At 38.7% G+C, this 14,820-nt stretch overlaps 1 protein-coding gene across 5 annotated transcripts in view; it reads left to right on the top strand.

The window, feature by feature from the left end:
* The window catches only part of LAMA3 (laminin subunit alpha 3), a 119,179-nt gene that overhangs the window by 46,300 nt on the left and 58,059 nt on the right, over window positions 1-14,820 (top strand). For 3 of the 5 annotated variants that reach the window (XM_069853983.1, XM_069853985.1, XM_069853986.1), the window contains 11 exons: window positions 944-1,076; window positions 2,708-2,850; window positions 4,262-4,362; window positions 4,497-4,650; window positions 5,954-6,114; window positions 8,434-8,542; window positions 10,758-10,855; window positions 13,061-13,226; window positions 13,616-13,742; window positions 13,829-13,968; window positions 14,340-14,454. In XM_069853983.1, the coding sequence (XP_069710084.1) occupies window positions 944-1,076; window positions 2,708-2,850; window positions 4,262-4,362; window positions 4,497-4,650; window positions 5,954-6,114; window positions 8,434-8,542; window positions 10,758-10,855; window positions 13,061-13,226; window positions 13,616-13,742; window positions 13,829-13,968; window positions 14,340-14,454 (1,447 nt within the window). Of the gene's footprint in view, window positions 1-614; window positions 754-943; window positions 1,077-2,707; window positions 2,851-4,261; window positions 4,363-4,496; window positions 4,651-5,953; window positions 6,115-8,433; window positions 8,543-10,757; window positions 10,856-13,060; window positions 13,227-13,615; window positions 13,743-13,828; window positions 13,969-14,339; window positions 14,456-14,820 lie in introns of those variants that run through there. The other 2 variants (XM_069853987.1, XM_069853984.1) reach the window with 2 other exon arrangements.

Here is a 14,820-nt window from a genome sequence, read left to right on the forward strand (position 1 = left end):
TGTCTCTGCCAGTTCTGCTGCTCTGCAAACTAAATAATGAGGGCTGTGAGACTGCAGCCTCCTGTGGTGTCGCTCTTGGACCAGGGTGACAAGAACTGCATGGCTGCAGAGGTTTCACTTCAGCCCCAGGGCAAAGACAGTCATGGTATCATCATGTCTCTAAGAAACTGAGGTGTCTGGTGGAGTAGCAGAAGAGATTTCAGCAACAGTCTGAGATACCTGCGTTCTGTGGAGTATTGTGTGTGATCTCAGGCTAGGGTCAATGTTTCCTACCTATTCCTTGGGAAGCTAAGGGTATGCACTGCCCTTGATATAGTATGTCTCCTTTATGGCACAAGAAGGGAGAATAACAGTAAAATACTATCTGTGTCTCAAGGTGCAATATCAACATGTATGCTAGTTCAACTGTTCGATGTCTTTCTGGATAAGCTATTATTCATCAAGAGTTTTATTTCATAGAAGGTTTTGTTCTACTTTCTTTTGTAATCTGCCTGAGCCTTTCTTTTCTGTTATGAAGTTTGTCTTTGCCAAATGTTTTTTCTTTCTCTGGGTGCTAGTAACAAATAATATACTTTCCTTTCCTCCTTTTTTTCCTTTCTTTTTATTTTTCCCAGCCAGAGGTGGTTGTGCCTGTCACTGTGGCTTCCCCTAAGCTCTTCCACCTAGTCCTCCGCTATGTCACCCTGGGCTCAAAAAGCTCTAAAGGGAAGATCTCAATTGCTGAGGGAAAACATTTTGGCACTAATTATACTTGTAAGTGAATTAATTTTCTCACTAGGCTTGCCTGTCTTCCGGTCACGCACCAGCATTGCCATTCCAGTATGTACTTGCCTGCATGTGCGTTTTTCTTGTAGGACTTTAGTACAGTGCTTGCATGGCTTCTAACTGTTCCTCTATTCAGCACTTTATGGCTGGTTTTGTTTATTAACTTCCATTTTTTCAGAATGAAGTGAGGATAACTTTGAATGTGGAAAAACCCAACCGCTCCTTATTCCGCATTATCTTGAGATATATTAACTCTGGAGGTGAAACATTTTCTGGCCGCATATCTGCTTTTCAATCTTGGCCTGAAACAGGTAGGTGCAACTTAACAGCACAACAGATCAGATGAATGTTAAATCAGAGATGCCTTTTCATAGTGCACCTAAGTCAAATCTGTAATGATGTCACTTAAAATGCATCACTTTTAACAGTGTTGGTGCATTTCTGCTTTTCCTAATATATTTTGTTGTGTAATTGATGTGGCTGTGTTTGCATGAAATTCCTGCATATAGCAGTAATCAACATTTGTTTTTTCAAATGTTTGCCAAACTCAGTACTATCAGTTCTGCACTTGGAAGCTCCGAACCATATTTTACGCAGCTTTTAATGAAGGGATAACAGCACTTACCTTGGTTTAGTTGCCTTTCATATTTCAGTTTAAAGGTGTCGTCTGCCTTCATTCCATGATTAGTATTTATTTAGTGATGAATCCAATCCACCAAGTTAGCTCTGAGCACAGTCCTCAGCAGCATTTGATGCCTTTTAGGCCCTGATAACAGATGAATACTCCAGGTCCTTCAAATAGTAGAGGCATACGAAGCCCGCATTCATAACTATTTCTTATTATAGCTAATCTCAGCAAACTGATGGGAGCTGATGGACTTCAGTCATAGATCCTTTCAGTAATTTAGAAGAGACATAAGTGAAGACTTGGCAGAGAGCCCTCAACAGTGCCATTAGTTTCTGGTCAGATTTGGCTTATATTGCCTGGAAGGCAAGGAACCACCTTGTGTGTCTAGGGGCTTCAAAAAGGAAACCTTTAATATTCATAACAATTGATACTCATAGAATCATAGAATCACCAGATTGGAAGAGACCCACTGGATCATTGAGTCCAACCATTCTTATCAAATACTAAACCGTGCCCCTCAGCACCTCGTTCACCCATCCCTTAAACACCTCCAGGGAAGGTGACTCAACAAACTCCCTGGGCAGCCTGTTCCAGTGCCCAATGACCCTTTCTGTGAAATTTTTCTTCCTAATGTTCAGCCTAAACCTCCCCTGGCAGAGCTTGAGGCCATTCCCTCTCGTCCTGTCCCCTGTCTCTTGGGAGAAGAGGCCAGCATCCTCCACTCCACAATGTCCTTTTAGGTAGTTGTAGAAAGCAACTCAGCCTCCTCTTCTCCAGGCTAAACAACCCCAGCTCTCTCAGCCGTTCCTCATAAGGCCTGTTCTCCAGCTGCAGCTGTATCTCTGTTGTGTATCTGTCTCTGCCCAGACATTACCTTCAGTTACTATTTGTAACTAAACATTTTAGGTGCTACTGAGAACCTCCAGAATCTGAAATATTTGGCTGAAAGTTGTATGAGAACAGGCCTTATGTCAGATGAATGTGTCATTAGTCAGTGCAGAGACTGTTTGAATGGCAAACAACAGGAGGGGAAAGTTAAATGGAAAGTCAAGTGAGCATTTCGTAATATTGCAAAACTGGGCAGTACAAGGGCAGAGTTCTGCTTTTCTAGACTAGTTTGCTCAAAACTAAAAGGAATGAAAACTGCTACTGCATAGCTTTGTCACTTTTGCTATGTAGTAGAATGAACTGTTAAAACATATTGACAAAAAAGTGTTGATCAGTTCCTATTAGGCCAAGTTTAGTGGATGAGCAGGTAGACACATTTCACCCAGTCCATTATTTTTTTATTTGATTTTTTTTTCTTGCTGGCAGGTGCTGCTCAGAGCAAAGAGTTTGTCTTCCTGCCCAGCAAGGAACCAGCATTTGTCACAATCCCAGGAGAAAGCTCCACAGAGCCTTTCTCGCTGGTTCCAGGCATGTGGACTATCAGTATAATGGCAGAGGAAGTCCTCCTGGTAAGAAAACAATAGAGGAAAATAAGTGCTTGAAGGCTGTCATGATAATATTGCTCTGGAGTTATTTGCCAGGAAGAACCCTGCAAGCAACTGAAATTCAGCAGTAGGGGAAAGACCACAGAAGCAGAACATCATTATGAAAATTTACAGTGACTCTTAGAATCATAGAATCACTAGGTTGGAAAAGACCCACTGGATCATCGAGTCCAACCATTCCTATTTGAGTTACAAGAAGCTGCGGAGAAAGTTTGTTTCATTGTTTTCTTCTCTGACTTTCACCTTCTCCTTTTCTTCTTGTGCTTCCAGACTTTAGGTCTATCCAGAATCTGTACCTTCAAAGGATAAAGTAATATTGATATAGAGCACAACTGATTGAGCATAAGTGCTCACAGAAATTCATAATTCTTGCATATCATATGCTGTATCTAAAGCTTGACTCAATCACACATGATCAAGGCTTTAGTTTTTGACAAAGACTCTTCAGAAAAGTATTATAAGATGGGCTGGGCTGCATGAGCAGCAGGCCATTTTCTAAATGTTTTTATTCTCCTATTGTTATACTCCTTTCACTCACTGAAAAAAATTGAAAAATTTTCTGACAGCAATTCTGAGAAATTGCTATAAAAAGGCAAACTGTTCGAGATATCACTTAGTAAAAACTGTAAGTATGTATGATCACAAAGACAGCACACTGAAATTCGTGTGTGTGTATATATATAGAGAGAAAGAGGGTTAACATGTAGTTAGTGTCTTCAGTCATTAAGCCTGGGGCTCTCTTAAATTTACCGAGTACTACATAAAATATTGCTAAAGAGCTTGCAAATACCTTTCTTGCTGAAAGTGACAGTACTTACTGTGCCTGGTTTTTTTACTAATATCTTTGAAAAGGAATGTATTAATTGTTTAGCCCAGCATGTTTTCTCAATAATAGTTTTTGTAAGTTAAGCTCTAATATGTTAATTTAAGTGGACAAGGCAGAGCAAAAATACACCAGCTTTTGAACAACTTAATAGATGACATGGAATAGTTTTGTAAAGTCAGCTGGGATACATGAATATCCCTTGTGGAGTTATGCACAGTTGAGTTGTGCGTATGCGGATTGCACATGTGTGAAAACTGAACCCAGCTGGCTATGTGTTATGAGCCATGACGGGAGAGTGGCTTCAGAGTTTCCCTTCTGACAGAGCAGCTGCCTTTGTCCCATCTCTATGAAGGTATAAACAGAGTTAGGGAGACACATTCTGATGTTATTGGTCCCTGTAACAACAAAAAATATCCCCATCTTGCAGATATTCTCTGTAAAAGTTATTTATGTGACTGATTTTGTTCGCTGCAACATTGTGAATTCCTAGAGATGTTGCTTTTGTAATTTTGTGCATGGTCTTGCATTTATTATGTTCTTTGTTCTTAGGATTATATGGTGCTCTTACCTAGTGATTACTACGAAGCATCCATCTTGCAGATACCAGTTACAGAGCCTTGCACCTATTCAGGACCTGCTTCAACAGAGCAGTCAGTATATATACCACTGAACAAACCAGTGCCTTGGTTTATTTTATTATTAACCCACTGCACTTGAAAACAATAATAATCTTGTGTTATGTTTGGGTTTGTTTGTTGTTTTTTTTGTTTGTTTCTTTTGTTAGCTGCTTGCTCTATCAGCATTTGCCACTGGGCAGATTTTCTTGCGTCCTTGGTTCAGAAGCAATGTATTTCAGACATGGGGGAGAATACAGAAGAATACCTATGCGACAGCCAACTCCTCATCAACCAGTGATGCCCCATATCAGTGGAAGAGAGGTCAGATTCCTGCCTTCTAATTGCAGTCCCATCAGCACTGTTGACTCTAAACCTACTAGGCTAAAACGATTGCAAATTTACATCTTAAGATCTCTAAAAGAGACTGTGTTAAATTTTGTATTTTATACAGAATTGTGTAAATGGATCCACGTAGACAGATATTTAACTGTGACAAGAGTGGACATTTCAGTCTGACAGACGTATTTCATTAACTAAAATTCCCTCTCTTTTAGTCCTTCTGGCTTGTTCAGTGTACTGTTTATTTGCAGCAGAAATGGCAAAATGGGCTGTCAACTGTCAACAGAAATGGTTTACATAACGTCACTCTAAGTTAATCATTTTTTCTTTATTAAATAGCTATACTTAGAAAAAATACTTACTTTAATAAAAAACAAACAGAAGCAGTTGTGCCACTGCTGTAAATCCATTGCAAGTGAAACATATGCTTTGTGAAACAAAAAATTATACTGGAATAATATTTGGTAGAAATAAGGTATGTTATCCAGTACATGACAACTACATGTAAAATGATTATGTCCTCTTTGGATATCCCTTTGAAAAATACTGAGCGCAACAAGAACACTTATGCCACAGGCCCTGGTGCTTCATCACTGATGCATGTGCAAAACTCTATGTGAGTAATTGCAGTGAAGTCAAGAGGGCAGTTGAGAGAATTATTTGTGTTTAAGTGTTCATAGCCTAAGGAAATATTGTGAAAATCATTTTAAATTTGAAAATAATTATACAGCTAACTGTCAAAAAAAAAATCTGTAACCACAGTACATTCTATGCAACTACTTCAAAGTATTTTCTGTCAAATATTATTTTAACCAATTTGTGCAAATATATTAAAAGAAAAACTTGATGCTTCAGAAAATGGCATTGGCTGTTTGCTGGAGAGCATGCTTTCACTCTTTGTGAATCAATATACAGCACTCCTGTGGTATGAGTGTTTTTTTCAGTGAAGAAATAGAGTAATTTTTTATTTGTTACTAAAGTTATCTTAGAGATGACAGTGACAATGTCTTAGTAACATTGAAGTGTGGAGAAGAGAAATAATATGCAATACTCATTTCACGGGCTCATCTTACAGCCTTCCTAGAGCTGTTATAATGGCTGTTTCTTGAACTTGGTTGACTCATTAGTGGACAAAGTGATATTTATAAACATTTCAACGATTTTGCTGGGTATCTTTTACTGAGACATTACAGGATTCTTCCTAGACTAATGCAGACCAGTTAGCTTGCAAGAAAGGGAGTGAAAAAATGTAACGGCTTTTACTTTTTCAACTATTTTTACCTAGGTCAGTTTACAGATGACCATAAATGTTCCTCAAGTCGGTCGCTATGTTCTGGTTTTTGAATATGCCAATGAAGAGGATCAGTTATACACTGCCGAGGTAATAATAGATAGCCCTGGACCTGTCATTGAAGGCAAAGTGAGACTATACAGTTGTAAATACAGGTAAGAACTTCTGAAGTGATCACTAAATTATTGAAAAAGCATATGGGTTATAATTATACTTTTTATATGTTAATATACTATGTTAATATACCATTTTACTATGTTAATTGTTTGAATTTTAGGGGGATATAGAAGGAAGTACATAATTCTGTGGGTGTTGTAAAGATTTTTAATTCTCTGCATGCAGTCAGCTCATTAAATATAGCTGCTGCTTAAGTGAACTGTTTCCTATACAAAGGGGTTTTTTTAATATACTTCCATAAATCCTTAAAAACTATTAATTTCTGAGTGAGTCCAGTGGAAAAGCATCACTGTTGAGTACACTGTTTTTTATTTGGGTCCAAGGGTTTTGAGTATAAAAAATATAGCAGCTAATTTTACAAGAGTATTCTCACTATTACTAATAAGGTCTGCTGAAGCAGAAGTATAAATGTCTCTGAAATTCTCAGTATAGCCATCCTATGGTTATTAGGCTGTAGGCAAGGTCTTCAACAGAGTGTTCCTTTGTCATTGTTGACTGCTGAGGTTACTGCAGATGTTTCTGCTCAAGAGATTTTGTCTGTCTTGAGCACAGTTGTCTTTAACACTTGAGCATTTTGGCTTATGACACTAATTAGGATAGTGATTCTGCAGATGTCTGCACCCTTGGAAGAGCCTACCCAGTGCCAAGGGACTACAGACATGCATCCTTTCTTCCCATGAGCCAAGTGCTTGGCAGAGTGGAGGCTTAGGGATATTCAGAATGAAATTGCCCAGTAAGAAAAGTCCTTTTCGTCAGCATGTTTTTGCTACAGAGCAGAGCTGTACAAAGCAGTGACCTTGTCAGGTTATCGCTGGGGGAAAGCTCTTATTTTAGCCTGTTATATAACACTTTGTGCCCTAAACTGCTTGCTGTAAAGCTTCCGTTTTACTGCCTTTTCTTTCCTAAACACATTTTATGGGGCTAATTTTGAGCTTGTTGTTCTTATGGTACACTGAGAACTTGCTCATGAAAATACAAAGAAAACCCTTACTACTTTAATGTAGCAATGCAGTAAAGCCCTTCTGGGTCATTCTGCATGAAGCTAATGGTCCTATTTCAAGTAAGTTGCTGTGTCATCTTTCCTGAGCAGGAAGCTACAAGTCTGTTCTGTTAAAAAATAAATCAAGAAATGACATGGTAAGGTACGTGTAAGTAAGAATAACTTGTAGAATCATGAATATACTATGCCAGGCCTTCTTAAAGCTCTATGAGCTTGTTTATTTCAAATGAAACATTGCAATGTTTTATTCTCTTGCAAGCTTCCAGCAAATCACAAATAAGAGACCTAAATTTTTCTGGCCTTACAAGTCCTTAACCCATTGCTGAACTTATTTCTGAGCTGTGTTCTAAACAAGAGTGAAACTTCCATATCTTCTGGTTCATACAGGAGAAATAAAGTAGCAGTTGTATGGTGGTTACAGCTTCTCACACATGGCCTGCTGCCTAAGCAGAAGTATAGGAAGAAAAGAAAGTCTTATATGACTTCTTCTCTTTAGCAAAGGGGAACTGTTGCTGCTTTTGGAAAGTTGCAGGAGTTATGCTCCCTGAACAAGACAGAAGTTGAAGCCTTTAGCAAGACTCTTCCTTTCAGAATGTATTTGTCTTTGCTAAAGATGTAACCAATCTAGGGTAGTAAAAGACCTACATTTTTTCACTGCGTTAGGGAGGATCTCAGCATGCATACAGGTTCTTAAAATCAAGACTTGACCAGCTGTCATGGTGTAGGTGAGAGCTGCTGATCCACTAAAAGCATATGGTAGTACTGGAAAGCAACAGCTGATCTGTATTCGTCCCCTCAAGGCGCACAGCCCAGGCGCAGAATATTAGTTACACACCACATTACATGGGTTGGAAGCGTCTGCAGGTAACGTATGTGTATCTGTCCGTTGACATCCTGCTTAAAGCAGTAGCTTGGAGATCAGAGCTGAGGTCTGGAGGTTTGGGCTCTGGGTAGGTCAACCCACAAAGGACAAGCAGCATTTTGTACATGGTACATCCTTTGTCTCACTATTATAGAATGGTTTGAGTTGGAAAGGACCTTAAAGATTATCTAGTTCCAACCCCCCTGCCATGGGCAGGGACACCTTCCACTAGATCAGGTTGCTCATAGCCTCATCTGACCTGGTAACTAGCAAGGATACTGCATGTTCACCAGTGTCCAGAAGTTATTTACGGGCCAGCCAGATGACTAGGCATCAGTGGTGAGGCTAGCCAACATCTAGGCTGCTGAGCTAGGGGATAGCGTGAACAATGTGGTAATGCCAGCAGGCTCATTTGAATCCTGCTTTCTGTCTCAGTTTCCTTTGTCGCAGCGTTGTAGTTGACAACAGAAATCGCATTGCAGCCTATGACCTTCTAGCAGATACAAAGATACATCTTAAGGCATCATCAATTAATTTTCTTTTGGTAAGTTACCATTTTCTTTTCTCTTTTGTAATACTTGTTGCTGAATGGGTAAGGAGAGATAGTTTTCTCTCTTTGTTTACATACTGTATGGCAATTTGTGAAATGATGTTTATAAGGTATGTGAGGGTGTTTCTTTATATATACTTGGAGAATACTAAGGCAAATTTGATCAGTTTGAAAGATAAACAGAAATTTGCCTTTCTTGGCAAGGGTTTTTCCAACTCTGTTGTACTTTATTTGAGTTCCTCTCTCTCTTCTCCATGTAAACTTTAAATGAAAAATCATCTGGCAGCTTTTATACTTCATCCCTTTTTTTTACTTATCTTTCAATGTTTTTAAATCCTCACAACCCATCTGGGAGTTTCCTGTGTCTCTTACAAAATGCAGGCAATAATTGCATTAATTATGGCTAATAAATGCATTCATCAGTCATATAGCTTTTAAATACTTTGAATAAAAATCCTTCACTGCCCTCTTTTGGCCACATCAGGAATACATTTTTTTGGACTCAGAGTTTTCTACATTGTTACTTTTTTCCATTTTAGAAACACAAGGTAAGTTACACAGTTGGTGAAAATCTAGAGTTGAAATCTCACTGTAAACATAGTTTTATAGAACTATTAAGATTAACAGGGGATGCATTCTTGATTTCATGAGGCAGTGTGAACAAATACCATTTAAATTGTCTGTTAGCTCCCTGCAGCACTTGCTGTGCTAAGAGGATCCGTATCCAGATGACCTTGATAATATTAGCTTGTATCTTCCTGTGTGAAATTCACTTGTGCTGAAAATCTCTGGTTTTGCATTTCTAAGTTTTAGTTTTCATTCTCTGAAGTACTTGCTGCCAGATAAGCTTTGGCATTCTTAGACACAGGAAATATTTCCCTGTGTCAAATGTAAAAACTGCAGTTAGCAAAAGATAGGAAGAAGGGAGAAAATAAGAGCTTCTGGTATACAGCCACTAGTCACGGAGTCAATGGCAGCAGATTTGTAGTGAAAGACCCTTTTGTGACTGGCTGTCATGTAGACCAGAGAGGCAAAGGGGGACCAGCCCCAATGCAATTGGGTTCAGCAATCTGGTCTAAATATGAGGGAATTTATGTTCTTGAGGTTAGCTTTCAAGAGAGGCTTTTATAGCTTGATAGTCTTTCTCTCACACTGATACATTTGAGTTGTCTAAACCCAGACCATGTTTTGCACTGCCTTTTTTAGCCATACATAAAGTGCTGTTTGAAGCTTCAGAGTCTGCCCTTGTTCTGCTGCAATGGGCTGGAGCCCTGTGGGTCATTACATGCAGGACAGGCACAATGTTTGCTGCTCAGGAAAATGGACTTCTAGCACTCTGCCTTCTAGCTAATAAGGGACTTCTAGTTCCTGCTTGCTGCTGTTAAAACACAAGCTGAGCTCCCTTCAGACCTGCTTCTAGACTGAATCCCTTTGCCATTAATGAATTCTCCGTATGCAATTTTTATTTTTAGTAATACATGGTTCTATATATCGTACTATTCATTAGATTTTTTATTTACTTTTCAAGTAGTTCATGCACAAGTTCTGTAACTTGCACTTATATATTTTGCAAATGCAGGTAAGATATAGTGCAAACTGTTGCGTCTACCCCCAAGTCTTGCCTTATGTCCTTACCACCACGCCTGCAGCAGCACTATCACAGCTTCAATTGTTCATGCCTAGCTTTAGTTAAAAAAAAAATCATATGAAGTTCATTGGCTTTTAAAATGAGTTCTGAATCTATTGAGAGAAATCCTGTGTCACTGAAACTCTCCTATGGACTTTGTGGGAGCAAGTGTTCATGGCTGCATTTCAGAAGGTCTAGGAATTCCCTCCTGGTTCAATAATGTCTTAACGCCGCAGATAAGGACTTTTCCCTCCCACCTCTGTATGCTTTTTGCCTAACTTCTGACCCTGTGAGCTGGTCTTTTGTCATTCCTGGTGTCGTATATATACTTAAACATTTTAATTTATGTAACTTTTGAACAGCCACCATTATCCTGAGAATGGCAGAAAAATACTATTCAACACTGACCTAGTCAGGTGCGGTCAGGTAAAGGGATCCAAAATCCTGTGGGAAGCCCATGACAGAACATAGTTTTGGGCTCAGGTCTCCCCATGCTAAAATTAGGCTCCATCCTTCCCCTTCAGACCTGGCCCTGTTATTTATTATATGAATTGTTAATTGTGCCTTGTGCTTACTTTTCAGCACAAGGTTTGTATTATATCGGAGGAAGAATTTTCTCCAGAATATGTGGATCCTAAAGTACAGTGCATAGCTGCTTACAAGACTGCCCGTGATGGAAGGTAACTTGCTTGGTTTTATCCTTCATGTTTTCTGAGATGATGTTAAAAGGCAGACTAAATGGGATTTTAATTATTTTGAATGAACTTTTGCTCAGTGTTTCACAGGTGACTGGTAGGCCACTTTTCCAAAGTAGTATTTGTGAAAAGCTGAAGTGTCAGTGTTAATCTAAAAAGTCTTTTTGAAGGATTTTGTTAATACTAGTCTCTTCCTGGCGCATCTCAACTACTGAGTGTTGATGTGTTAGAAAATACCCATTATTACATGCCATCCAGTGTAATAGGTGTCCAAGCTGAAGAAGCATTGCTTTTTTGGTGGCCTGAAATGCTGACTACGCCACGGGGAGTTTGATTCTACGTGTTACTGCCTCACTGTTCCAAAACGGCTTTGTCATTAGGTAGGGGCTGTGCCTGCCCTTTGAGGCAGAAATCCACCAGCTTAACTTGGCTGCACCAAACTACTCAACATGTAAACACTCACTTCACAAACAAGCCATTCCTTTGTCCATCTCATCATGGGGACAGTATGGTAGATATGCCCTCAGCATTCACCACACACAACAAGGCTAGGTGATTTCTCTTCTCCATTGTACTTGTATAGGTCTAGTAATTAGAGCAGTCCTATGCAGCTTTGTTGACCTAGGTCAGTGGCTCTTTTCTTGCTGCTGAGATCTGAACTTTCACTTACCATGTGTCTAGGGTTCTGCAGAAGATATTCTCCATCCTATTGAAGGTCTTCCCCTCTCCATATGTTTTATTCTTTAGGCCAGAGAGGAGCTATCACTGCGGCTTCTAAATTAGGGAGGCCCACGTTTCAGTTCCTATTGCACTCCCCAGCGTGTTCCTCGTGATGCTACTCCTAAGGCTTTCTTCCTACTTATTTAGCAATGGGAAGGGCCTCAAAGTAAAAGTAAATATTATTTGTGGACTTCAGAGGCAGAAAGGCTTGGTGACTAGGTTTAATAGTTTTCCACATGGTAGATTCTAATATAATTGCTGAATTGAAATCTCAAGCAGAAAAATCTGGATAGTAAATTGGATTAAAGCATGTGACTATATTTGGCTTCCAAGCATGCATAGCATTGAATCATAGCGCTAATTCTCCTGCTTGGAGAGTTACAGCTGAGTGCAGCTTTCCAGCACTGAAGATACTTGTCCTTGCAGTCAAGACATTTTGCATTCCTGAATTTATACTCTGAATAAAATGGAAGAGAGGCTGGGTGAAAAACAGTATTTTAAATAAAACTTAGCTGGAAATTTGTACCTTTTACTTTGCTTTTGTGTTTGTTTTTTTTGGTATCTGTTTTTATTTGCATAATTTACTGTATGTTTATGTTCTGTTATGAAGACCTTTATCTGCGAGTGTTTTTGCTTTCCTAAATGTTTTCAGTAATCACCACATTGAAAGATGCAGAATCTTGGCTCAATTTCATAGTATTATAAGCAGATGCAGCACAAGAAACATACTTGCCCTTCCAGTTCTATGCCTGGCTTGAGCAGAGATTAAGCATTGTCTGTTGAGTATTTATGAGAAATGAAAAAATATTAGCAGGAAATCCCCAAACTCATTTCTCCTGCAGTCTTGGAAAATACTTCTTTCAATCAAGTTCTTCAGAATTAAATATACCAAGGAAAAAATAGTTAAATACAGCAATGAATCAATAAGGATGCTTTCAAGGAGCACTGTTATTTATTTTGACTCCTATTCTACAAATATGTAAGCGTAACTTCTGAGTACTTAAGCAGCCCCATTAACTTCACTGAGAAAACTTGCATGTTTAAAGGATACACCTGTGTAAATATTTGTAGAACTGAGAATTCAGTATTAGTACAGATTCTGGTAAATGTAACTAACTGGATTCACTAAAGTGTATTTAAGTGTTTGGGGTTTTTTTTAACACTCTTGGTCCTCTTAGGTTTCATCTTCCTTAGCAAACTCTTTCCACTTAAACTGTTAAACTATCGGAAATTTTGAGTAAATAAAATCAGTTAATGTACATTTTTCCTCTTTGTGAGTTAAATCTGTACCTCTTGTTTTCATTTACTTTCTGACCATTTACATAGAATCCAAAGAATAACAGGGGTTCGTATTACAATATTAATTATATTTCAGTCTAATATACTAACTTTTCTGAGTAAAGTGCTTTTCCTTTTATGATGCTTAAGAAATCCTGACCCCAAGAATAATTACTATAATTCTGGTTTTAGTGCAACATGCATTCCCTCAGTGTACGAAACTCCATCAGCAGCTTTGGTTTTGGATTCATTCAAGGATGGGAAAATTTCTGAAGTACGGAGAAATATATTCTATGATCCACTGAGTGCCCCTTTGCCTCCTAACTCGGTTAATGGAGTCACCTTGACACCGTTACAGGTATCTCATATCTTGAAAATATTGTTCCCCACATCTTGGGTAAGTTAAACTGATGAAACACTTTAAGAGAATCAAACTGAATGATGCGATGTGATCACAATGTTGCAGACAGAGCAAGACATCAAGACAATATACAGAAAGAGAAATCAAAATGCCAGTTTCTTTCTTAACTCCACAGCAGCCTCACAGACAGCATTAGATATGCTTGGCATGCAGACAGATAGGAACACGCAGTTGTAATGCTGTATTCTTTGGAGGTATAGTTAACTTCCTGGGAGATGTCAAGCCTCCTCTCTTTCATTGCAGGTAGGTGGCACAGAGCACAGCTCACAAACCCAAGAATATTTCATGGAACAAATATACTACCACAGCTCTTCTTCTTTCTCCAGAACCAGATTACCTTGAGTGGCAGAGCGCCCTGCTTGGGCAGATATGTATTTGTGGTACATTTTTATCAGCCAGCACATCCAGTGTTCCCGGTGCAAGTGCGTGTGGATGCAGGACATGTGTGGTCAGGTAAGTGTCTGAATTTGATCTAACCCCTTTTCTTTCTCAGCGTTTTGGCACACAGAACATTTTTTGGCATGTTTTTTTCCTTCTAGGTTCCTTCAATGCTTCATTCTGCCCTCATACCTCTGGCTGTCGAGATCAGGTGATTGCAGGAAACCAAATTGAGCTTGACATTTCTGAACCTGAGATCTCCGTTACACTGATGATACCTAGTGGAAGAACGCTGGTTCTGGTATGTTTATTACATGAATGTACTTGGAAATGTTATTTTCAGTTTCACCATTCCTTTAAAGATAGGTGCAAAGATGAAAGCCAGAAAGAAAGGATTTGTCTTTTAATATTGCATTTCAGATTTTTAGGCTCTTGTGTAGTGCTTCTGTTTGATTTTAAATTTTCAAGATACTATACACTGTTTTAATTGTACACTGATTGTAGCATCACAACTCTTGGGGGAAGAAAAGTGTATTTTCCATTTTTTTTCAGTGAAAATGTTACAGGGTTTGAGAAAATCAGGAATGCATAATGAAACACCTTTTAAATATACAAATGCCTGTGTCATGCTTTTCTCTGAAATGTACAATTTAGCTTTCTTGTTGTTTTAAGGAAAATGTCTTAGTTGTTCCAGCAGACACCTACAGTTACAAAATTCTTGACAAAAAGACAGTGGACAAGTCATTTGATTTTATCAGCCGATGTGGAGGAAACAGTTTTTATATTGAGTAAGCATTGCTTTCTGAAAAACTTAATGTTGACAACAAGTTGGGAATTACTGTTACTTTTACTCTATATTAAAGACTTCTGTGTAAAATCCTCATCATTGTGTTGCATTAAAAGGCTTTATGGCTTATGCTGGCCCACTACATTTCCGTGAGTCATTTTCATGTAACTTTCTATCATAAATGAAATGTAAAGGTAGAGCTTTATTGCTCACAGTGCAAAAGAGGAAAATCTGTGTCATCTTTCTGTCTTTGGTATTTCCATCTTTGGTATTTGATATTTTGCTTGGCATGTCTGAACTGATATGACTAATACACCTACTTTCTTTGGAAAAAATCTCTTACCTGCATGTTCAAAGCCATTCACC

The sequence above is a fragment of the Phaenicophaeus curvirostris genome, chromosome 3, assembly GCF_032191515.1.
Source record: "Phaenicophaeus curvirostris isolate KB17595 chromosome 3, BPBGC_Pcur_1.0, whole genome shotgun sequence".
Lineage (NCBI taxonomy): Eukaryota > Metazoa > Chordata > Aves > Cuculiformes > Cuculidae > Phaenicophaeus > Phaenicophaeus curvirostris.